The following is a 27,158-nucleotide window of genomic DNA, read 5'->3' on the forward strand; positions in this document are numbered from 1 at the left end:
CCGTTTCCCATCCCCTACCCTCCAGCTCTGTTAACCACAAATCTGATCTCTTTTTCTATGAGTTGGGTTTTTTTTTTTGAAGTATAATTGACTTACAACCCTAGAGTAGTTCCTTTCACACAACATAGTGTTCAATATTTCTATACATTTCAAAACAGTCACCACAATGTCTAGTTATGTCTAGTTACAATATTGCACATACAAAAATGTCACATATTTATTGACTGTATTCTCCACACCGTACATTTCATAACTGTGACTCATTTATCTTGCAACTGGAAAATAGTCTCCCTTACCTATGTCTTTCCTCCTGCCATCATCCTGCCTTCTGGCAACCACCTACTTGTTCTCTGTATCTATAACTCTGTTTTTGTTTTCTGTTTGTCATTTGTTTTGTTTTTTAGATTCTACATATAAGTTATAGCACACTGTACTTGTTTGATTTATTTCACTTAGCATAATTACCTCTAGGTCCATCCATGTTGTCACAAATATCACGATTTCATTCTTTTTATGGCTGAGTAATATGCCATAGTATATTTTTACCATATCTTCTTTATCCATTCATCTATTGATGGGCACTTAGGTTGCTTCCATATCTTGGCTATTGTAAACAGTGCTGCAATGAACATAGAGGTGCTTATATCTTTTCTAATTAGTGTTTTCATTTTCTTTGGATAAATACTTGGGAGTAGAATTGCTGGATTATATGGTAGTTCTATTTTTAATTTTAATTTTTTGAGGAGCCTCCATACTGTTTTCCATAGTGGCTGCACCAATTTATATTCCTACCAACAGTGCACAAGGGTTCCCTTTTCTCCACATCCTCACCAACACGTGTTATTTGTTGTCTTTTTGATAATAGCCATTCTGACAGGTGTGAGGTGAGATATCATTGTGATTTTGATTTGCATTTCCCTGATGACTAGTGATGTTGAGCATCTTTTCATGTGTCTGTAGGTTATCTGTATGTCTTCTTTGGAAAAATGTCTGTTTAGATCCTCTGCCCATTTTTAAATTGGGTTGTTTGTTTTTTTGATATTGAGTTGTATGAGTTCTTTGTATATTTTGGATATTAACCCCCTATCAGATTTATTGTTTGCTACTTCTCCCATTCAGTAGGTGGCCTTTTTGTTTTATTGATAGTTTCCTTGGCTGCACAGAAGCTTTTTTGTTTGATATTGTCTATTTGTTTATTTTTGCTTTTGTTTATTTTGCCTGAGGATACATATCCAAAAAAAATATTACTAAGACCAATGTTAAAGAACACACTGCATATGTTTTCTTCTAGAAGTCTATGGCTTCAGGTCTTACGTTTACATTTACATTTCAGGTCTTCAGGTCTTTAATGAATGTATTTTTGTGCATGGTGTGACAGTAGTCCAGTTTGATTCTTTTGTATGTAGCTGTCCAGTTTTCTCAGCACCATTTATTGAAGAGGCTGTCTTTTCCCATTGTGTATTCTTGAGTCCTTGGTCATAGATTAATTGCCCATAGAAGTATGGGTTCATTTCTGGACTCTCTATTTTGTTCCATTGATCTATGTGTCTGTTTTTGTGCCTGTACCATACTGTTTTGATTACTGTAGCTTTGTATAGTATTGTTTGAAATCAGGGAGTGTGATACCTCCAGCCTTGTTTTTCTTTCTCAAGCAATCTTGAAACTGATTGAAAATCTTGAAAAAAACATCAGTTTTGGCTATTCGGGGTCTTTTGTGTTTCCATACAAATTTTTAAATTGTGTGTTCTAGTTCTGTGAAGAATGTCACTGGTATTTTGATAGATATTGCATCAAATCTGTAGACTGCCCTGGGTAGTATGATCATTTCAACAATATTAATTCTTCCAGTCCATGAACACAGTATATCTTCCCATCTGTTTGTGTTGTTTTCAGTTTCTTTTCTTCAGTGTCTTATAGTTTTCTGAGTACAGGTCTTTTACCTCGTTAGTTAGATTTATAATAAAAGTGGTGAGAGTGGGCATCCTTGTCTTGTTCCTGATCTTGGAGGAAATACTTTCAGCTTTTCACCATTGAGTATGATGTTAGCTGTGGGCTTGTAATATGTGGGCTTTATTATGTTGAGATAATGTAATTAACTTTTAATAAACTTGAGAATGAATTGATCCAAAGAGTACTGTCTTCAAAGTAGGCTCCTACTTTGGATTTTCTCTAAAAAGAATAGTCACTTTTTAAATTTTGACACGTTTCCAAACTGCCTTCCCAAGAGGTTTCACCAAATTTACATGCCCACCACCAGGAATACTTCATATTAATCCTTTTGATGTTTGCCAATCTGATAAATGAAAAAGTGTGTCTCATTTTCTTTCTTTCTGATTGCAACTAAGTAATTTGTATTTTTTTCTCTAGAAATTACCTGTTCATATGCACTTTACATGTTTTTCTATTAGGTTGTTGTCTTTTTCTTAATTTCATTAATACCTTACATAATTTGGATAATATACTTTTGTTAAAGTGTTGCTAATATATTACAAATATATTTCCCTTTCTGTCATTTATCTTTTAATATTGTTTATAGTATCTTTCACTGGACAGAGGTTTTAATTATTACAGTCAAATTTGTCAGTCTTTTTGTTTACATTCTAGGTTTTATTTGTTCATTAGAAATGACTTCCCTACATAAAGTGCATAAAAATATTCTTCCATATCCTTCTTCTAATATTTTTATAGCTTTATTTTTACCCTTAACCCTTTTAAAGCATACAGAGTTTTTGTTTTATTTTGTTTGCTATGATATAAGTTGTAAAGGACTAATTTTTCTTTTTCCCAAATTCTTAGCCAGTTGTCGCAATACTATTTATTTAAATTTATTTATTTAAATTTATTTATTTATTTATTTATCTATTAATTTATGGCTGCTTTGGGCCTTCGTTGCTGTGCGCAGCTTTTTCTAGTTGCGGTGAGCGGAGGCTACTCTTTGTTGTGGTGCACGGACTTCTCATTGTGGTGGCTTCTCTTGCTGCAGAGCACGGGCTCTAGGTGTGCGGGCTTCAGTAGTTGTGGCACACAGGCTCAGTAGTTGTGGCACACAGGCTTAGTTGTTCCACAGCCTGTGCGATCTTCCCGGACCAGGGCTGGAACCCATGTCCCCTGCATTGGCAGGTGGATTCTTAACCACTGTGCCACCAGGGAAGCCCCAATACTATTTAATAAACAATCTATTTCCCACTTTTCTGAAATGCTACCCTTACTGTAAGCTACTCTTAAATAATGGTCTGTTTTCACTTCTTTTCTCGATTTTTTAGTGTGTTCCTAGGTCAGTACCACACCATTTAAATAACTGTATCATTACAGTATCATTTGAGATCTATTAGGGAAAATACTTCATAATTTATATTTCTGAAAAGTTTGGCTCTTACTATGATCTTTTTCCTCTTTCATGTGAACTTCAGAATCAACTTAGCGAGTTCCTTTAATATTGAATCATTCACTGTAGAAACACCATGTGTCTTTTTATTTACTTATATCTTGTATATCCTTCAATAAAGTTTTGTTATTTCCTTTATCTCTGTTCTTAACATCTATCTTATTAGGTTCATTGTTAGCTTCTTATAGATTTTGTTGTTTTTAAGGTAATCCTTTTTCTATTACATCTTCTAATCATGCTGTGTAAAATACCTTTTTTTAAAACTTTATATTCATTTGAATGAATTTTGATGATTCTCAGTGTTCTTTAGGTAAATAATCGTATCATCTCCTCATATTTATTATCCTTACTTATTACATTGATTAGAACTTCTGGTTAGTGTGGTATTTGGCTAGTCACATACTTATTCTGTGCCTTAACTTCCTTATCTCCTATTTATTTTGGGACTCAAATAGGAGAGTTGATAGGGAAACTTTGATAATATGAAAGATAGGACATTTTTAAGAGTGTTATTTTTGCTTTTTTCAGTTGTCTGAGTTATCTTTTCAGTAGTTTAGGAACATTTACAGATTTGCCTTTAACTTACATGTTTCCTCATCTGTGTGATATTGATAATAAGAGTAATTAATAGGGTAAATATTATACATAAGTTGTCAACCAATTCTATTTTAACAACTTTGACCAGAGCTGAAACTGTGTTCATCAAAGCATCTGAAACTAGCAGTGAGTACAGAGTTCTTGATCCTATCATAACAATACTAAAAACTATCAGAATTCACTCTCTAGTATTTAGCGATGCATGTTTACCACAAACTTTGACAGATACAAACTATATTTCCAAGAATTTGCTGGAAGCCTACAGCAGTCTGGCAACTGAAAGTATTTATCTTAATATGATTAAGGATGTTCATACCAGAAGTAAACCAAAGAAACATATTTTTGTGGAACTTACGTGGTTCAGAAGTAAAATAAGATGAAAGTTGGAGAATTATGTTTTGTTTTCCCATTTCAGACTAGGTAAAATATCATACCTTAAAAATCTAAATTTTAAATAATAGGAATACAAGGTTAATGATTTAAACAATTGTCTGTTTTCTTTCTAACGTTTACTTTGTTTTTAGGGACATTTAGGATTGATGGGACCTTCTGGAGAACCAGGAATTCCAGGATATAGGGTAAGCATTTCTAATTGGAAATAAGAAGTGTATATTTTTATAAAACATTCCATGAAGATGTCATCCCAAATATACAAACTCAGATGAAATTTCCTGATAAACCTTTCTAACATATTTAGGTCTCATGCCCCTGTAGAGTGAATCCTGTTCTTCTTTCAGAATAGTGCAATATCTAATAGTGTGGCCATGATGGTATTAGGTAGAGCACATACAAATGATATGGAGACTGTCTACTTACTTGTCCTTCTGTTAGGGCCATGAAGGTCAACCAGGACTTTCTGGGTTGCCAGGACCTAAAGGAGAAAAGGTGTGTATGAATATATTGACTTATTTATCATAAAATTAAACATTGAATTCATGTGTTCTTTCTGAAAGTATGTATGGAAACATTTTCAAAGAATAAAAAAAGCACTTTAAACTTGGGAAGTATTATAAATTCTAGAAGCAAAATAAATATCAAGGGGCAAAAACTTAAACAAATTATTAAAAAGTCTTTGATAGGTTGTTTCAAGATTGAGGTGAAATGATATATGTTATAGTACTTTGCAATCTGTAAAAGTTTGTAAAACTAATATTAATTACTGAAAGTGATTGTGAGACTATAGATTAAATGACTATATACATTTATAGTAAAATTTTTTATGAATTAAGAATAACTGCAGCAGTACTCTTCTTGGTTTGTAGTATCATTGGAAAACAGACACTTTGAGAAAATTAGTAAAGTGCTTTTTATGTAATTAAAGCAGAATGACACTTCCAAAGAGAACCATGTATGAATTACAACCGTGTATAAATTATCGTGTGCTAAGTTTTGTAGATAAAAGTTCTTCATTTAAAAAAGATAAAACCAGATTGCATATTTTATAACATATTAGGAAATAATAGGCTTCATATTTCAAAGTTTATTTTATTAATTTAGTTTTGTTTATAAATCATCTTCATCATAGGGTTATCCAGGAGAAGATAACACAGTCCTAGGACCACCTGGGCCTCGAGGTGAACCAGTAGGTTTTTCCTAAAATTATTTTGATGTTTTAAGATAAAACACAGTTACTACAATAGATTCACAACACCAATTACATCTTTTCAAGGAGTTTTATTTAGTTACTTTTATAACATGGTTTTATACAAGAGCACTATTTGCAGTAATCTGCAATTTTATAATCTAAATATATAATCAATTTTATTATCTAAATATAAAAACTTTATATTCAGGTCAAGATCCTTAGCATAGTATAGAAGTTTAAAACAGTAACTTTCCAAATCTAATTTGCGGCATTAAATGCATGATAACAACTTTTTTACAGAGATTATCAAAAAATCACATACTCTAGACATTTAGGGCAGATACTTCTTTATACATCAAATTCAGATTTATTTCTAACGGATTTTTAAAAATCTGATCTGTATCCTTTCCTATAGTAGTTTATACACAGTTACCAAATGATTTCAAAACTCATCTAACCAGTTATTAGAGCCACTGTTCTTTAAAGATTATCAGTCTATAGTCTTCTAATAAACATTGTAAAGACTAGCTGTAACCATGATTTTTTTAAAGTAGCTATTTTATCTTTGATTATCTGAATAACTGTCTCTCTGTTCATGTTTGATTAAAACAATCTTAAAGGCTATATGTAAATTAAATGGGTAAAACAAAAATGCCTAGTTCACAGAAATAAATATAATTGGTTAAATTTTCCATATTTCACATGATATAATATAGGATAAAAGAATCCTAAAACAGAAGAATCAAAATATATAGTCGCTCCTGATATTTTGATCTGACTCTTTGGAGATGGTTGAAAGGTATACTTTGTTTTAGAAACAGGAAAGATTCTAGAGTTTTTCTGATAAAATCAAGCCAATATATAGAGGCAAACTCATCTAATAAGAATATATAAAATTCTTTATCAGAAACGATCAACAAAATGAAAAGACACCTTCTGAATAAAGAAAATACTTTCAAATAATATAACCAATAAGGGGCTAATATCCAAAATATATAAGCATTTCATATAGCTCAACAGCAAAAAAACAAACAACCCAATTAAAAAATGAGCAGAAGACCTGAATAGACATTTTTCCAAAGAAGACATACAGATGGCCAACAGGCACATGAAATGTTGCTCAACATCACTAATCATCAGGGAAATGCAAATCAAAACCACAGTGAGATATCACCTCACACCTGTCAGAATGGCTATCATCAAAAAGACCACAAATTACAAATGTTGGTGAGGATGTGGAGAAAAGGGAACCTTGTGCACTATTGGTGGGAATGTAAATTGGTGCAGCCACTGTGCAAACAGTATGGTGGTTTCTCAAAAAACTAAAAATAGCACTACCATATGAGCCAGCAATTCCATTCCTGGGTATATATCCGGAAAAAAAATAGAAACTCTAATCAGGAAAGATATGTGCACCCCAATGTCCATAGCAGCAATGTTTACAATTACCAAGATAATGAAAGCAACCTAAGTGTCCATCAACAGATGAACTGATAAAGAAGATGTAGCATGTGTGTGTGTATATATATAGTGTATGTGTGTATATATGTAGTATGTGGAGATTATTGTGGTAAGTGAAATAAATCAGACAGAGAAAGACAAATGCTGTATGACATCACTTATATGTGGAATCTAAAAATGAAACAAAATAGTGAATAGAATACAACAAAAAAGAAGCAGACTCACAGATATAAAGAGCAAACTAGGGGTTACCAGTGGGGAGGGAGGAGTGGGGAGAGGCAAGATAGGTTTAGGGGATTAAAAGGTACAAACTGCCATGTATAAAATAAATAAGCTACAAGGATATATTGTATGACACAGGGAATATAGCCAACATTTTATAATTACTATAAATGGAATATAACCTTTAAAAATTGTGAATCACTATGTTGTACACCTGAAACTTACATAATATTGCATATCAAGTATACCTCAGTTGAAGAAAAAGAATTCCAAGTTACCCCAAAACTTATGTAAAGAATTCCAAGTTACCCCAAAACTTATGTAAATTTAGGAAATAAATCATTAAGAGATGGAATGATACTTTTTAAATTCTTTATCAAATGTATTCTAGTCTCTCTAAACCTCTGAGAGACAAAAATATGGAAATTGTGCAGAAATATACAATGGAATATTAACTCAGCCATAAAACAGAATGAAATAATGCCATTTGCAGCAACATGAATGGACCTAGAGATTGTGATACTGAGTGAAGTAATTCAGATAAAGACAAATATATGATATCACTTATATGTGGAATCTTAAAAAAAATGATACAAATGAACTTATTTACAAAACAGAAATAGAGTCACAGATGTAGAAAACAAACTTATGATTACCAGGGAGGAAAGCAGGGGGAGGGGGGCAGATAAATTGGGAGACTGAGATTGACATGTACACACCACTGTATATAAAACAGATATAACTAATAAGGACTGTACGGCACAGGGAACTTTTCTCAATACTCTGTAATGACCTGTATGAGAAAAGAATCTAAAAAAGAGTGGATATATATATATGTATAACTGAGTCACTTTGCTGTACAGCAGAAATTAAAACAACATTGTAAATCAACTATACTCCAGTAAATTTTTTTTTTTTAAGTAAATGGTCAAATGTGGGCAAGTGAAGCATAGTAGTGCTTGTTTTCCCCAGATTCCGGTATTCCAGGGTCAAAGAATGTCACTGAAATATAATAAATGTATTAAAAGTCTAGTATAACAACGGTCATTTTATCTAGTAGGTGTGAAAATTAATCCAAGAGTATTCTAAATAATTAAAGCAGAGTCAGAGGTTATTGTCTTTACATTATGTCTAATATCTTTATCCACACAGGAGTAAGTTAAAATTTATCCATTAATGGTCCATAATAAATTTTAGGATTTTGCTAATAATTTCAATTTAAGTTTCTTTTCAAACAGTAGGTCCTAATATGTGATAATTGATTTTTCAAGCACATTTTAGAGTAGATAATTTGAACATCTTATCATATCAAAGATTTTATATTAGGAATGTTTAGAAAAAGTTAAAAGTAGAAGTTTATTAGTTTCTGCCTTAAGGATTAAAATGAATAAATATAATTTCTTTTAGGTTAATTTATATCTTAATAATTAGAATTTCACAGAGTAAAGAATAAATAATATAATTTCTAATGAAGAATGGTAAAGTAAGATTAGCTATTAGATACTTTTTAAAAGATGATTAAATGTAATATTTTCTAATTAATGGAATTAATTAAGTGACTGGTCCTGCTTAAATTTTTTTCAATCATTTTAACATTAAGTAAAAATGCAAGTTATTTTGATATCTTATATAACATACTTTACTCATCTGAAAATTCACATTGTTTGGACTTCATTTTTTCAATATTTTTTCTAGCAGGATCATTATGAGATTCTCTTTAAATAATTCAGTGCTTATGAAGTTCTTGGTGTCACTAAAATACAATCCTTTGAAATTATTTAGTGGAACTAAACAAACTGTTGTACATTTGGTTTCATATTTTTAGGGAAAAAATATTCCACATTAACTGTATCATCTGCATTCACAAATACTTAGACCCATTGATTGTTTTTGCCTGTGGTCTCTGTAGGGTCCAATGGGGGAACAAGGAGAGAGAGGAGAGCCTGGAGCAGAGGGATATAAGGTAATTACTGTAAATTTCACACCTTGCTTCTAAATTTGAATAGGGTTCTCTGTGGTTCTGCTCAGTTGCAAATGAAAATAAGCATCATTGAGATAATTAGTAATGTCTTACGTTTTGGATCCCAGAAGAAGCCCTTTGTATTTTCTGTTCCTTCTTTCTAAAATTACCGTCATCTCCTTCCACTGCTGCTTCTTCTCATCATTCAGCTCTCAACCGAAATGTTACTTTCTGAGAGGCCTTCTCTAACTGTCCTTTCTGTCTGTCACTTTATATCTCATTACTCTATTTACTTTATGACATTTAATGCTATCTTACCACCTTTTTATACACTTGGGGTTTTTTTGTCATCTATATTCCCCCAACAAAATATAAGATCCATGAGAATAAGACTCTTGTCTTTTTCATCATTATATCCCCAGTTTCTAGAACACAGAGTTCCTGGTATATAATAGAAATTCATTAAAAGAGTTGTCAAATGGATGGATAAATGCCATTATATTCTTATGTCAATTCTTATCCTCTTCGATTCTTAGGATTTTAAGAGACCAGCTTTATCAGCTCAAATTATATTAGGCTATGTATAGAATTTATTCAGTGTCATTATTTATTAGCATATTTGTGTTGAGCGTATTCTGTATTCCTGCCCTATATCTCGTCCCTTTCTGTTTATAATGTCATGTGCTAAACAAAATGGTCATTTGCTAACTCTCTCCCTATAGTTCTTGTCTTATTCCTTCACTCACAACATTCTCTTCCTGCTCAAAAAATTATCTAATCTTTACTTACATAAATCCTGTCTGTCGTTTATAATCTAATTCAAACTCCCTTTTCCCCTGTCTACACTAACAGCAATCTTTCCCTCTTCTGTAGTCCTATAGTATTTATTGTTGATGGAAGTTGTTCGGTACAAATATTTTACAATCTTCTGCTACTATAGTTTTTGCTAATTATTTTTAATGTGAAGATATCTTAGATTCTCAATTTGAATATGACTTTTTAAAAATTAATTAATTAATTTACTTTATTTTTGGCTGCATTGGGTCTTCGTTGCTGTGCGCGGGCTTTCTCTAGTTGCAGCGAGCGGGGGCTACTCTTCATTGCGGTGCACGGGCTTCTCATTGCCATGGCTTCTCTTGTTGCAGAGCAGGGGCTCTAGGCGCTCAGGCTCAGTAGTTGTGGCTCCCGGGCTCTAGAGTGCAGGCTCGGTAGTTGTGGCACACGGGCTTATTTGCTCCACAGCATGTGGGATCTTCCCGAACCAGGGCTCGAACCCGTGTCCCCTGCATTGGCAGGCAGATTCTAAACCGCTGTGCCACCAGGCAAGTCCTGAATATGACTTCTTTCCTTCTTGTACAGTGTCTTGTTTTGAGCCCTGTACATAATAGTACATAATATGTATGTAAACATAATTCATTTTTAACAATGAATTGATGGGTTATTTGATCCAATATATACCTTTCTATGTAAAATTTCTGTGATCATGTCTGCAATGAAGACTTAGGTTGCCAGATTGAAGGGACAAGCTGGTAGGTAGATAATTATCATTAATACACTGATTTATCTCAGGCCTGAAATCTGAAAAATCAATTTTCACTTCCCAATTTTCACTTTCATTTGTCTTTGAAACAAATGTTGAAGGTGGTTCTAAATGTTTGTGAAATTCTGGGTATGGCCATCTTATATTTTTTTCTATTTTCAGAGGAACATTTTATAGAAGGTTTTATATGTTCTGTCTCCAATTTACATAACATTTGTATCTACAATGTTTCCTAATGCAAGGAATCCAAATAGATTTACTTGAAATTAGCTTTTCTTGGGGTTGAGAAACCAACCCACTGCTTCCAGCATAATTTGAGAAGTTTCTTAAACTTCTTTAACTTTTTCTGTGCATAACTTCTCCACACAGTCTCAGGAAAATCAGGTTCTAATAATATCTTCTTTTGGCCTCTACCAACTACAGTCAGTAGCTACATCAGCGAATCTATTGGCAAACAAACAACTAACTATTCTATTGGGAGAAGAAAAGAATCTCTTCACCTGGCTAGGAAAAGAAAAATCCTGCCCCCATTTTTCTAGATAGTCATACATTCTTCAGAAATCCTTCATCAGAGGAAAACTTTTCCCTAGGCTCGTTATGGAATCTGTTTTTCCTTCTTCATTCCATAAATAGTCCTGATTAAGTCTTCAATTGTGGATGTTTCATGAGCTAGTGTGAGCCACATTTTCCTTTCTGTCTTATTCCATCCTATTCCTTAGGCTTTAGGAGTCATTTTATCATTTGTTGATAGATCTATTTTAAAAAGCCATCTAGTGCCAGACAATCACAGTAACTTTATTGCTTAGACATCTCAAAGTCACGAAATACCTACACTTGTCCCCTTCCATGTTTTTCCAAGCACAAGTTTGATTCATACAGGGGAACCATGCTTTATTTAGAGTTAGATTATTCTGTTGTAGCTTTAGGTGATATTGTTAAATGTTTGCTTTTCTATATGGGCATTGTAGACACTATCATTTCACTCTAGTAAACTGATGGTCAGAATTATTGTCAATCTTTTTTTAATTGTGCTAAAATGCACATAACATAAAATTTTACCATTTTAACCATTTTAAATTGTACAATTCAGAGACACTTAGTGTTGCATATTGGCAATATTGTACAACCATCACACACTGCCTAATTCCAGAACATTTTCATCACCCTGAAGAGGAAGCCCCATGCCCATTAAAGTTACTTTCCTTCTCCCAACCTCTGACAACCACTACTCTTCTTTCTCTCTCTATTGATTTACCTATTCTGTATATTTCATATAAATGGAATCATACAATGTATAACCTTTTGTGTCTGGCTTCTTTCACTTTATAATGTTTTGAAGGTTCATCTATGTTGTAGAATGTATCAATTCTTCATTCCTTTTTATGGTTGAATAATCACCAAGCTTTTAAAAACACTTTTATGTTCACAAATATTCTTACCGTTGTGGTGAAACTCTTGTGGTGAATGATTATCCTCTTGCAGAAAAAAAAAAATGGAACGGGTAATGAAAATTTTGTTCCCATTTGGCTATGAACAATTGAAAGACATTTTGTAATCCTTCCCACCATCCTGTGTTCTTTTTTCCTCTTGAAGAAAGTGAAAATCACAAAAGTGTCTTGCTCATTATCATCAGAAAATCATTATTAGGCATCATTGTATATGACACATTTTATGTGTTACATATAATTAAATCTCTGGTCCCTTCAGCATACATTTTAGTATCTACTATGGATTGGGAGCTATGAATGTAACACGGGACACCCAAGACACAGTCCCTGACTCCATGGACATCACATACACAAGATAAGAATATTTAGTCAGTATAAAAGTAGATATAGTGAAATCGCTGTCATCCAGAAAACTATACATCACATAGGTCAAGATAAATTCACTTGAGGCTTGAGAGAGAGTCAGAGGACATGGTATGAATAAGAATACTATAATGTCAACATTCACTTTTTAAAGATATGAGCAGAAACACACAGATTAAGTCAGGCTAAACTAATGTGAGCCAACCCTAGAAATACACTGAATAAATTATGTACTGAGCTAAAGCCCTAGAAATACACTGAATAAGTTATGTACTGTCTTAAATTCCTTTTTACTTTGGTTTGGCAAAGGTCATAGAATTTTTTGCATACAATAAAATAACAACTAAATCCTCACTTGGCCTTCATTCCTTAGCATCAGACATACATATCCAAATAGCTATTGGACATCATCACAGAAAACACAGCATGTCCCAAACCGTAGTATCATCATCCTGTCCAAATCTGATCCTCCTCTTTTTATGTCCTTAGTTCAGTGAATAGTACCACCAGACATCCGGATGTCTAGTAAATGAATCTTCCCTCTTTCTATCTCCCTCTGTCTCTCTTGCTTTCTCTTTCCTCCCTCCTCTCCCTCCTCTTTCTCTCCTTTCTCTATCCTCTCATTTCTCAACTTCAATTGGCCACTTCATTTGACCTCTTAAATACCTCTGGAGTCGATCCACTTTGCCCTACTTTAGTTTAGGCTTTCATCGTTTTTTGCCTGAATTATTTTAGTAGCTTACTAACTAGACTCCCTATCCCCAGTCATAGCCCTCTCAAATCCATTCTCCATGTAACATGTTGTGTTACATCAACCTCCATTTATTCTCCTATGCTGTTTCCTCTGCAGAACGCCTTCCTTTTACTTTACTGCCTGGAACACTCATCCTTTAAAATTCAGCTTATTATCACTTCCCATATAAAATCCTCTCCAAGCTCCCCTTGGCCATCCAACTCATCTCACCACTAATATCATCAGGAAAAATCAGTCACTTCCTGTAATCTTGCCCACGTAGCTTTATAATAATATTATAAAAGACCTAATATTTATAATTTTTACCACTGCAGAAAAACAGTCTGTCAATTTTTATTGGGGTGGAAAGGACCAAAGGAATTATAGTGAAGCTCCTAGAAAACAAGTTTGGTTTTCGTAAGATTTGTATCCAAACATCACAAAGCCAAGAGAGGCAGTTGGCTATTCTATGATCATTCTAAAAAGGTCTCTGTAAAACTACAGATAGAGTGGTGGCAAAACCATAATAGGCCATGATGGTTTTAAGTTTTGTAGTTTACTCAGTATGCTTACTCTCACTTCACTTTGTAACCCCAGCTTTTCACCAATTGCTTCTCTCCTGAGCTGGGTTAATAAGTGACCTACAATAATCATATTTACTTGAACAAAGCTCCCTCTTGATTGACCTGATTCTGTTACTTTTGCTGACTCTGTTCATGTTCTGTTGGTAAAGGTCATGTGTAGTAATCGTCTTCTCTTTAGTTATGGCTGTGTGCTATATAGAAAGCTTTCCAAAATAACCTTTCTGTCTTGCAACTGTTCTCTCCCTTAAACAGGATTCATTTACTTTATCAGGAAGTTGAATCTTAAAACCATGAACATTTGCCTCACAGAATGCAAACAAAGAAGGCTTCAACTGATCTTTCTGTGAGAATAAATATTGTTAGCCTTAAGTATGTAATCCCTTCTTCTCCTAGCCCAGAAAAAGGAGATGAGCCTAATAACTGTCCTTCCTATGGCATTCTTTCTGTAATACACGGGAAGAAAGGAATCTGAAGTGAAGAGGACAGTAGGGAAGGGGATAAAAGAGATTACGTGTGGAATTCTTCCTACATAACTCTCACCTGAGATGCCCCTAGTTTGTTGCTAGTTTCTGTTTACACACTTGAAAGGTGTAAAAATGTGGTAGGCCAGCATTCCTTCCTAGGAGAACTGGGGTGATGACAGATCCCCGAAGTCAGAATCACTTGATGTCTTGGCATATGCAGTAACGACTACCAGTCTTAAGCCCAGTAAATCTACTATCTAAATGGCTGTGACCTTAGTTTGTAAAAATGGAGACCATAGTACACTGGAAAAGGGTTGATAAAAGAAATTTGTTCTCAAACTCTTTATTCATTCGTTATGTGCTCTATTAGCTTCCTGAGCCTGCCATAACAAATTACCATAGACCAGGTGGCTTAAAACAACAGAAATTTATTCTCTCACGGTTATGGAGGCCAGAAATCCAAAAGCAAGATATCAGCAGGGCTGTGCGCCCACCGTAGGCTCTAGGGAAGAATCCTTTCTTGCTTCTTCCAGCTTCTGGTGGCTAACAACCTCCCTTGTGGCTGCATCACTCCTTTAGGGCCCACATGGATAATCCAAGATAATCTCCTTCTAAGATCCTTAATTTAATGATATTTGCAAAGACCCTTTTCTCCAAATAAGATCACATTCACAGTTTCTGAGGATTAGGGCATAGACATCTTTTGATGGGCCACCATTCAACCTATATGGGAAAAAAACAAACAAAAACTCTACACTCTTTCTCAGTCATCATTATATCCAGTGGCTATTATGTTCTATACTCTTTCCAAGAGAGACGCATAATCTCTATAATATTTAAATTGAATTTTGCAACATTTTGCTACCACTTTAAGTGATACTACTCTATTCTCTAAGTCACATGTCTTTATTTATTCTAATAATATAACCTTTTTTATTCATAGGGTCACATGGGTATACCAGGACCAAGAGGTGCCACTGGACAACAAGGGCCCCCAGTATGTTTTGAAAGCATTCTTTGTAATTCTGGCATTTAAAAACATTAATGTTAACATATCTTATTTGGTGTCTGCTTTATATGTGATTTCTGTTTTGGCTCCTATTAAAGGGTGAGCCAGGTGACCGGGGTGAACAAGGACTAAAAGGAGAGAGAGGATCTGAAGTAAGTTGAAATCATTTAAGACAATTTGTAACTTATTGCTGGCTTGAGAAAACAGGGGCACAAGGAGTTGCTGTTCATTGTAACTTAAATGATCATTCATTCTTTCAGAGCAAGAATCACCACAGGCCTCTAAACAGGGTGTTTGTCAATAATTATGCTAAAACATCATTATTGATTAATTCGTGTGTTTCGACTGCCATCCAAAGTTCCCTTCACCAGCAGACTACTCTGGCTTTGAGAAAATTGCCTAGAGTTGTCCCAGACTAATTGTCCTTCCTTAGGGTTTCAGGCAGAAATATCAACTAGCCTTAAAACCAGCACTGCAGAGCAAAATTTTAGCAGTCATACCTATTTAGTTGCTGTAGTAAGGTAGGGGTAGAAATAGTTTAACTATATGACACAGACTCACAATTGGTTTAAAAGATTTGTTTTCCATAACACAAGTCAATTATTTGTTATCAGGCGAACTAAAAATCTGTTGAGTTATTTAATTTAGCCACCTCTTTCCCTATATACCAATAAACGTTGCCTCAATCTTATGTAACAACTGGATTTGTAATTTGTACCATCACTTCATTGCTGCCCTACTTTTCATGGCATTCTGACTTTACCTGCTACTGATTTAAAATTAAATTCTTTAGAAAATGTACTGTATTTTAATAATAAATTAGGTGAGGATTGATAAAAAGTCATGAATTTGAGACCATGTTTCTCCTAATTTGTTAAGCGGCCTTCACCCATACTTGTGTTTCCCATTTGTGGGAGTTAGTAATAAAATTGAGTTGAGTCGGATATTACATAGGTTTTCATTCACACAAAAGCCATTTTAAATAGTCTTGGCAACCACCTAGTAACTTACTGTCAGGCTCCTTAATAAATAAGACTAATAAATAAAAATATCCCATTGGGACTTACCTGGTGGCACAGTGGTTAAAAATCCACCTGCCAATGCAGGGGACAGGGGTTCGAGCCCTGTTCCGGGAGCAGCTAAGCCTGTGAGCCACAACTACTGAGCCCGTGTGCCACAACTACTGAAGCCCGTGTGCCCTAGAGCCTGTGCTCCACAAGAGAAGCCACCGCAGTGAGAAACCCGCACACTGCTACGAAGAGTAACCCCCGCTCTCCACAACTAGAGAAAGCCTGTGCACAGCAACAAAGACCCAATGCAGCCAAAAATAAATAAATAAATTTATTAAAAAAAAAAATCCCATTGAAGGCAAGCCTTATTTTTAAAAAGAAATTCAAAGAAAGTATACAGTTGTCTCATTTGCTTAGAATTTTTAATACCCAAATTGGAAAAAGTAGTGGAAAAAGCCACGAACCTAGAACACTACTACTACTTTCATGTGACTTCCTTATACTTGCATTAAGTGCCTAAGGATGCAAATGCTCTCCCAAGGTTTGATCCTAATATTTCTAATCCTTTACAATTAGTACTTTCATATTCTCAATGTTTTCTTTTTCCTTTTTTGATGTATCTCAGGAAGAAGAAATTTTTTTTATGTTTCTTAGTATCTGTTAAAATTATGCCAACGAAAATAAAATATTCTTACTGGACAGCTGCAGCTCCAGCCTATATGGTCAGCTCTTCCTGGGTATTGGAGCTGAAAGGTCTTGAGGAGCCATGGTTTAAATTCTGTATAATCCACGAGAATTAGTTCTTTTCCCACTTTGGGCAATGCTGGTGTACAGTCCGAGGTTACATTAAAAAGCCTCTTTGAATTTCAGATAGTAATGATTGCTACAAGAAAAATCACTGACTATGTGTTACTCACTAGGGACACTTTGAATGGCCAGGTGGATCCTACGGAATTGCCCTCATCTTGTTTTTGCAAAGCTTTAAATTTGTTTTTTAGATTTGGAAATGCCCTTTAAAATCGTTTGGACAACCCTCTCATTTTTCAGACGAAGAAATTTAGGTCCCAGAGGGATTATGAGTTACCTAAGATCACAGAACTAGTTAGCAACAGAACCAACACTAGAAACTTTATTTCCTGACTCCCATTATTATACAAAAGCCTTCTATTACTTTGAAGTCTTTTATAAATTAAGTTAAATATTAATTTTACTTAACCAGCTAATTCATTAATTGGTCTCTCAGACATGAAACTATGGAAACTCTAAAGAAAAAGTTGGAGCAAGTCAAGTTAAAACCAGTTGCAAACCACTACATTTTTTTAGAGACTTTTATAATGCAAATGTAGTGAACTGTCCCATAATGGCTTTCAAATACAGAGACTCAAGCCAAAATCTTACTTTCCTCCCAAAGCAAAATTCCAGATTTTAGTGAATTTAAATTTCTTTGTTAAAAAAAAAAAAAAAAGACTTAACTCTCTAAATCTGTGTTTGTACTTTAAAGCTACCCTCTCTAACAAAGTTAGAACTAACAAAGTATTGTGATGACTGTCCTTCAGCTTCATTTGAATAAAAAACAAATGAGTGTTTGGACTATAATGGCACTTAAAATTTTCTGTTATCTAAAGAATTAGATTACCTTCTCTTGTAGTCTATGAAGTGGTACAATCCCAATGAATGGAATTCGTTGTTTTAAATGGATCTGATTTCAAGTGGGCTGTTCTATTTTTTCAAAGCTAGCCAGACAAAAGAGAAAGCACAATTTTACATATACTCTAAAGAATAAATATGAAATTCATTCGCCTTTCCTATTATGAGAACAGGAAGTCTGTTGACTTATGAGGTACTTATATTTACATAAAATAATATGAGTAAGTTAATTTTGAAAATAGCATAGAATGCTTCTAGCTTTATTATATTTGAACTCTGGGCATTGGTGGAAGAGTGATTTTTTTTTTCCTTTTTATGATACCAACTCAATTAATCATCTACAAACACCTTAGATGACAACATACTTTCTTTGTCTTTGGCCCAATCTTTAATTTCCTACTGAACAGACCATCTCTGTGTAGGATTAATATTGAGTAATGTTTGGCTCTTAATTTAGTTACAACACTACCCAGCAATTCCAACTGCAAGATTTTTTTTAATGCACAAATTCAAAAAAATACCAATCTTCTACACTTTGTTGATCTTTATGTATTTTAAACCTCCATTGCAAGTCTGTCGTTTCTCTAACTAGCCTACTTCCTTTTAGTTATGGTGACAATAATTGTCATAAGGAAATCTTTCCTGAATTGACATCTAAAAACAGCAGAGACTGTTTTGTTATTTACTCTACGCTTTTTGTATTTAATAAGGAGATTTTGTCACAATTGTACCATTACAAATAGCAAAATATACATTAAAAATAATTTTCATAGTCATAATTTTCCTTTAGTGTTATTCTGTTGGAAGCTGCTTCCTGATGCCCATCCGAGTATTAATAACATTCTAGTTTTCACAATGATAGACCCATGTATCTAGGTTTTAGAGCAGTATTTAACTGTTCTGAAATAATCCCAACATAATGGTCACCCTAAAATGTAACTGATTTGTGATATGAGACTCTTTTTGTTTTTATTTTGTATTTGAATGTTTGGAATAAAACATGCACATACATGTATAGCATATCTGAACCTTAAGCCATAAACTCAAGTATACAAAAAGTATAATTTTGTTTATGTTCTTTGTAATGGAACTTAACTTCTGTCCTGAGTACCCATCCTGCCTGGTGGTAGAAACCTAATTGATAGAAATCTAGTCAATTGATTGCCTTTAACTCTGTCCACTCAGATATCCTGCATTTGATTTAGAGTTTTTCCCATTTATCCTCTTTTCAAGTCTGCTGTTACATTCTGGGTGGCAATGTTAGGGAAGGGGAATAGGAAGTGAGATTGATCTTTAGCCATCATCTGTTCATACTAGCATCCACTGAAATGTACGTCATCCCTTTTGGCCCCCATCTGCCATCATCCCACCATGTTGGCATCTACCTTGGCCCTCCGGACAAAAGTTCTTTGATCCCTGTTGGCTTGTACAGCTATTTTCTCAACTCAGGTGCAAGATCTCCTTAGATAAGACTCTAAGGGCCATATGCTTCTGTTCTTGGCCACATGGAAATAACATTCTACTGCTCCCCATACCATGCCAGGTGCTTGAGGGACTCAGACTTCCTCAGGCCCCCTGGCCTAGACATCTCATGCAGAAATTTCAACTCTATTGCTGCACTCAGTGCAACTTAGCGTTCATCTCAGTGAGGCCTTTAGTCTCTCTAGCCATCATCTCTGTGCCCAAATCCCCACACTTATCTGCAGGTATTATTGTTTTGTTTTGTTTAGTTTATTAAGTTTTATTCAAATATAGTTGCTTTAAAATGTTGTGTTAGTTTCTTGCTGTACCACAAAGTGAATCAGGCATACGTATACATATATGCACTCTTTTTTAGACTCACTTCCCATTTAGGTCACCACAGAGCATTGAGTAGAGTTCCCTGTGCTATACAGTAGGTTCTCATTAGTTATCTATTTTATACATAGTAGTGTATATAAGTCAGTCCCAACCTCCCAATTCATCCCAACCCCCCTCCTTCCGCCCTTGGTAACCGTAAGTTTGTTCTCTACATTTGTGACTCTATTTCTGCTTTGCAGATAAGCTCATCTCTACCATTTTTCTAGACTCCACATATAAGCAATATTATATGATACTTGTTTTTCTCTTTCTGACTTACTTCACTCTGTATGACAGTCTCTAGGTCCATCCATGTCTCTGCAGATGTCACTATTTTGTTCCTTTTTATGGCGGAGTAATATTCCATTGTATATATGTACCGTTTCTTCTTTATACATTCCTCTGTCGATGGACATTTAGGTTGCTACCATATCCTGGCTATTGTAACTAGTGCTGCAATGAACATCATCGTGCATGCATCCTTTCGAATTACAGTTTTCTCCAGATATATGCCTAGGAGTGGATTGCTGGGTCATATGGTAGCTCTATTTTTAGTTTTTTAAGGAACCTCCAAACTGTTCTCCATAGTGGCTGTACCAATTTACATTCCCACCAACAGTGTAGGAGCGTTCCCTTTTTTCCACACCCTCTCCAGCATTTATTGTTTGTAGAATTTTTGATGATGGCCATTCTGACTAGTATGAGGTTATACCTCATTGTAGTTTTGGTTTGCATTTCTCTAATAATTAGTGATGTTGAGCATCTTTTCATGTGTTTGTTGGCCATTTGTATGTCTTCTTTGGAGGAATGTCTGTTTAGGCCTTCCACCCATTTTTTGATTGGGTTGTTTGTTTTTTTAATATTGAGCTGCATGAGCTGCTTATATATTTCGGAGATTAATCCCTTGTCAGTTGCTTTGTTTGCAAATATTTTCTCCCATTCTGAGGGTTGTCTTTTCATTTTATTTATGGTTTCCTTTGCTGTACAAAAGGTTTTAAGTTTAATTAGGTTCCATTTGTTTATTTTTGTTTTCTTTTTCATTACTTTAGGCAGTGGGTTGAAAAAGATCTTGCTGTGATTTATGTCACAGTGTTCTGTCTATATTTTCCTCTAAGAGTTTTATAGTATCTGGCCTTACATTTAGGTCTTTAATCCATTTTGGGTTTATTTTGTGTATGGTGTTAGGGAGTGTTCTAATTTCATTCTTTTACATGTGGCTGTCCAATTTTCTCAGCACCACTTATTGAACAGACTGTCTTTTCTCCATTGTATATTCTTGCCTCCTTTGTCATAGATTAGGTAGCCATAGGTGCTTGGGTTTATCTCTGGACTTTCTACCCTGTTCCACTGATCTATATTTCTGTTTTTGTGGCAGTACCATACTGTTTTGATTACTGTAGCTTTGTAGTATAGTCTGAAGTCAGGGAGTCTGATTCCTCCAGCTCTGTTCTTCTTTCTCAAGATGACTTTCATTATTCGGGGTCTTTTGTGTTTCCATACAAAGTGTAAAATGTTTTGTTCTAGTTCTGTGAAAAATGCCATTGGTAATTGGGTAGGGGTTGCACTGAATCTGTAGATTGTTTTGGGTGTATAGTCATTTTCACAATATTGATTCTTGCAATCCAGGAACATGGTATATCTCTCCATCTGTTTGTGTCATCTTTGATTTTTTTCATCAGTATCATATACTTTTCTCAGTACAGGTCTTTTGCCTCCTTAGGTAGGTTTATCCCTAGGTATTTTATTCTTTTTGATGTGATGGTAAATGGGATTATTTCCTTAGTCTCTCTTTCTGATCTTTCAATGTTAGTGTATAGGAATGCAAGAGATTTCTTTGTATCAATTTTGTATCCTCTGCAGGTATTATTGTTTCTACCCACCCCAGAACTTGACGGCAGATTGGTGTCAAGGTCTCTTCTCATAGATACCCATCAGTGTCTTAACAGTTTTCCTTCTTTTTTACCTTTATCCAACTTGAAGATTTTTTATATCCCCTTAGGTAGAAAAAACTTTCTCTTACATTATTATAATTCTTCTAAATATGTTCTTTATGATATAAATTTTATGACTTGAATCCTTTATTACCTTGTTTTTTTATGTTCAATGATGGACTTTTAATATTTAAAAATCAGGCTTTTGTATTTAAAAATATATTCTTTTCAAACTATTCCCCCACCGTGCGTTTCAGAGGACTGTTTTGAAATTCTTAAGCTAAAAAAGTCTATTTTGAAAATCAAAAGTTTAGAACAAATCTCTTGCTTTACATAAAAAGAAATACTGTGAAAGAAAACACATGCCAGTTAACATATTTGAATATTATCACAATTCATGTACTGTTTAATTAGTGCTATTCAAAACAACTGAAATCAGAATTGTTTTCAATATTTAAAACAGTCTTTATTTGTCTATTTTACTTCTTTATTGTATTCTAAAAGATACATCTATTATAGGAATCATATGTTCCAGAAATTGTATTTACTTCAACTAAACCCAGTTCACCAACTATCCCCTTTTCTGGTTTCCTTACCCTTAGGAAGAATTTACATTAGTGACTTTTTAAAGCAAGTAAAAGAGTTTTTGAACTTGGAGGTAGAACCCTTGATCCATGTAGCTCCCTATCATCGAATTCTAACAAAATTGGATTTTTATCTCTTACAGAAAATGCCCTTTTTCTCTCTGATTATATACGCTATTTCTTCTTAAAACATTTAAGCTCATTTTCAGAAGATGTAACATCTTCTGAAATTGTTTATTTTGTCATTGTTGTCAAATTGAATCTTTAGTACAACTGTGTTCAGATTTGAGTAACTTAACATCTCATTTTGGTGGAATTATCCTGTTTCTGAGAACTTTTGATGATTTCTGAGAAATGTTTCTGGTAATGGCAATATGCTTCTTTTTCTTATTTGTGAACTAGGTCACTCTTTAACACCTTTTTCTTCTTAAAATAATTTTAGGATATCATCAGAATAATGGCATGATTTGCAAGGGCAAATTTCTAACTATCCTGGTAGACCGTTACTGCTGAATCAATCATGATTTAAAATATCTCACACATGGAAAAACAAGCAGTTATGTGGGAAATAAAGATCTTTTCTTTGATTTACAAGTATGTTCTTCTCTGTGCTTCCAGATAAGCACATTTTAGGTTATCGGTTTATGTCCCTTACTACACTGTAAGTGCCTTGTGAACAAGAGTTTTGATTTTGCATCTCCAGCACATAACAGAATTCCTGATACCTAATAGTCAAGAAATGTTTACTGAATTAATTAAATAAGTACTTAACCACTTTCAGTAGGGAGACAAAGGCCTTGCCTGAAGTGGGGACTTTTATTTAAATAATCTATTCAGTTCCTTTTTAGAACTATAATTTAAATTCTTAAATCATAGAATTTGGAGCCAGGTGGAAATTCATAGATTATATAGTCAAATTCTTTCATTTACAGATGAAGAAAATGACTCTCAGGAAAGTTAAATGGCAATCCCAATGATAAACAGCTAGTTAGTGGTAGGACTTGCTGTAGCCTTCAGGTCTCAGAGTTCTTTTCTATGCCTTCAGTTTAATTAACTTTATAGCAATGAGTTGACAACTGTGCTTCACATTTTTAGGGTCCTAAGGGGAAAAAAAGAGCTCCTGGCCCTTCTGGGAAACCTGGGATTCCTGTAAGTAACAGGCCTTTTTCATCTTTATTGTTTTTCTAAATAGAACTTTAGCAAGCAGAAAAGTTTGGGGCCAATTATGACGTGTTGGATAAATCAGATTGTCTTCAAAAAAATGTTTAAACCCATGCCGGAACACAGAGGGAACAAAATATGACCATTAGTTCAAAACCAAGCTTGGTGTTGAAACGGAAGTCACTGCAACTGAAGGTTGTTATTTTCCAGTGCAGGGAGATCTCTCTGTGGATTTGTGCTACTATTCTTTGATGGTGAACCACTAAAAAACAGGCAACTTGCAGTCATGACTAAATGAATGGTGACAGAGGTCAGAGATTTTCAAGCATAATTGAAAAGACATGAGCTGGATTTTAATTGAAGAACTCGGCCTCTCATTTTCCTGGGAAATAGAACAGAAAGTCTTAGAAAAAAGCTTTGAATCTTTTCATCACAGAACAAAGATTAATTTTACCTTAGCCATCCGTTTCCTCTTTGGCCAGGCAAATATGTGTAGACTAGCTTATTAGCAAAGACTTCCTGCTGGTCTCCCCTAGCCAACAGCCTGCTTTGGGTGGCCTGTGTTGTGTTGGTTCAAAAAAAGTAAAGAAAAGTGAACATAAATTATGAGCCCATTGAGATCAGAGATTCCCTACAGATTAAATCCAGTTGCCCAAGAGTACAAACAAAATGTTCAGACCTTTACTCAGTCATATAATTATCTAATTCAAAGTGGCAACTAAAAGAGCCGTAATTTATTTCTTGGGAAAATAATACAATACAGAGTTTTAGAGATGGTGAGTGTCAGCCTATATCCTAAACTGACAGGTGCACATAGCTGATCTTTTCTCCACAGCTGGATAGAGCATGGGCTGGTACAATGAGAAATACCAGGAAATTACAGTAAAGCGGAAAAGGTTACACAATAAATTGCTGATTAGCTTGGCATTTCAGTTTAGGGAACAGTTACCTGATCTGTTGTATCCAAATAGTAAATTATTAAGGAATCCAGGAAACAGGAAAAATTTTCCTGGGACAGGGTTTTAAGAATGTAACCTCCCACCCCCCAATAAGTATAAAAGTGTTTGTCATTTAAACATCTGTACAGCATCTATCTATAATCCAAGTAATTTTTAATTACCAAGGGACTTCCAGGCCTACCTGGGCCAAAAGGCATGCAAGGATACCCTGGAGCAGAAGGCATTTCAGGAAACCCTGGTAAAGTTGGGCTACCAGGAAAACAGGGACTTCCTGTGAGTAGATTGAATATTCTTTGCTCTTTATTTCTTATGCATAAGTGTCTCTTTACTAAAACCATAGATACTTTGGCTGTCTTTCTTAACATTGACATTGGTTCATATTGTGTTTATGATTTCCAGGGAATGTCAATGAGTACATGTTGGATGTTTTATAACTAATAACCCATATTATTAATAATTTATATTATTTTTACACATATAAAAGCTGGTACATAGGAACAATAAAGAAGTAAAACTTTAAGGGGGCTTCCCTGGTGGTGCAGTGGTGGAGAGTCCGCCTGCCGATGCAGGGGACGTGGGTTCGTGCCCTGGTCCGGGAGTGTCCCGCATGCCACGGAGCAGCTGGGCCCGTGAGCCATGGCCGCTGAGCCTGCGCGTCCGGAGCCTGTGCTCTGCAATGGGAGAGGCCCACGAACCACAAAAAAAAAAAAAAAAAAAGGAAAAAAAAAAAAACAACTTTAAGGGCTACACAACCTGTGTTTTGAGTTCATCAAATGTCTTAAGCCACCTTTGGAACATTTCAGGCTTGGCAATAACTCAAGGTAAGTTCTGCCAAAATCATTTTCCCTTTACTTTTATAGCCTCACTATTTTACAGAAATTGTGTGAACATTTTCTCTATGTTCATCTAGTGGTGATGCAATGCGCAGTGATGTAGATTATTATTTTTATGCAGATTTCTATCTTATTTATTTGATCAGAAATTTTAAAATGATATTTTTGTCTTCATTTAGCCATTTTCCCTCTTTCCTTCCCAAGGTCGTCATAATCCAGATATTTTTTGTTATCTCATGTTATGTTTCCATTTGAAATACAAGAATAATTAATTGCATATTTCAGTAATCCAGTAAAATTTATCCTTTGACATTTCCACTATTTTTGGATATGATTATCTATTGACCTGTTTTTCCTTTCTTAAATGAATCAATCCTTGTTGTTTATTCACATGTAGCATGGGACTGTAGCAAAGCTCAAGCCCAAATTAATATTATTCTTTCACTATGATGAATTATCTCATTTCTTTAAAAATAAGTATCAAATTATGACCCAGCCAATTTAATTATTTCAGAAATAAATATCTGGCCATATTCTATTTGGAAAGGTGAATATTTTTAAGGAGGCTTAGTATGGTTTCTCTTTGCTTTGGGGACAGTATATCTGAACATCAGAGCATCAGGGTGTAAGCCCTAGAGAAATTTGACAGCCAGGCTGATATTTTGATTAAAATATATGTTTTCTAAACTTCTGCCATTAACATCAGTCTGGTTAAAAGAGGACTTCCATTTGAGATCCCAGTCTTAAAGGGAGCTCGCGCCCTGAACCTTCATGTAGATGCTGCACTCTAGGCTCACCATATAAGAGTCTTAAAATGAGGTTGTGGGGTTTTAAAAATACAACAGTAAAACACTTTGAATTGGTCTGAGAGTCTGTACTTAAGTTTTACTGGGAAATGTTAGAGTGAATCTTACTGCTTTGAGTAAGATTTTGAGAGCTGAAACAAGGAAAACCACATTTCAAAATATGTCATATTTCTTGCTGTGAACACAGGTTTAGTCATGGAGGTGGTATGTATGTGGATGTGTCCAGTAGTCGATAAGGCTAGAAACTGAATTGTAAATACTAATAACAGCAAATAGATTTGTTTAATTACTGGGAAGAGGGATTCATTTGTTTTCTGACTAAAATAATACTAATCCAGGTACTTATTCCAGATATGGATAATACAAATCAGGATCTTATATATATACATGTTTAATAAGAATTTCAGACATTTAGCATATAAGATATTCATCAGACACTAGTGACAGGTCAAAGTCATCCACATTTTTTACACCAAGTCACTTAATACTTCATTGTGGCAAACAACTTCTTTCTGGCAGTATGTGACACCTGAAGGTCTTCCTGGAAAGGACTGAAAATTGGAAAATAAAAGGAAAACATTGATTCAGACTAAAAAAATATGAACCATTTTCTCTTACATAAAAACAGCAATGTGGCAAGTGATTGTTATCTGCTGCTAGTTTCCAGAAAGAAAACAGACATTTTCTAACAACTCTACATCCTTCTTTAATGGGGTAATACTTAAAGGACAGTAATATAATGGCTAAGAGAAAGCCAATACAGAAAATGGTAGATGCAAATAAGATACTGATTTCACTTTAATTCTGTCTAAGTTGCATTCTAGAATCTGCCACACGGTTTTGATTGGCTGTGTGGGTGAAGGCTCATGCATAAAACCAAATCACTGGTTCCACATAGAATAAAAAAGAATGAAGAGGACTTAAAGCCAGATGCTGAAGCCATTTGCACACTCAGGGCTATTCCAAGACCCAGTTAGACCTCTGGGTTATATCAAAAGGGCTCTTTGGTTGCAAACAACCAAACATGGCTATGTGGA

General features: G+C 34.5%; 1 protein-coding gene across 1 annotated transcript in view; it reads left to right on the plus strand.

The window, feature by feature from the left end:
- The window catches only part of COL24A1 (collagen type XXIV alpha 1 chain), a 392,516-nt gene that overhangs the window by 303,576 nt on the left and 61,782 nt on the right, over positions 1–27,158 (plus strand). The window contains exons 40-47 of the mRNA XM_004262981.3: positions 4,507–4,560; positions 4,814–4,867; positions 5,508–5,564; positions 9,160–9,213; positions 15,286–15,339; positions 15,450–15,503; positions 23,458–23,511; positions 24,648–24,755. Coding sequence (XP_004263029.1) covers positions 4,507–4,560; positions 4,814–4,867; positions 5,508–5,564; positions 9,160–9,213; positions 15,286–15,339; positions 15,450–15,503; positions 23,458–23,511; positions 24,648–24,755 — 489 coding nt within the window. The remainder of the gene's footprint in view (positions 1–4,506; positions 4,561–4,813; positions 4,868–5,507; positions 5,565–9,159; positions 9,214–15,285; positions 15,340–15,449; positions 15,504–23,457; positions 23,512–24,647; positions 24,756–27,158) is intronic.

This window comes from Orcinus orca, chromosome 1 (genome assembly GCF_937001465.1).
Source record: "Orcinus orca chromosome 1, mOrcOrc1.1, whole genome shotgun sequence".
Taxonomy (NCBI): domain Eukaryota; kingdom Metazoa; phylum Chordata; class Mammalia; order Artiodactyla; family Delphinidae; genus Orcinus; species Orcinus orca.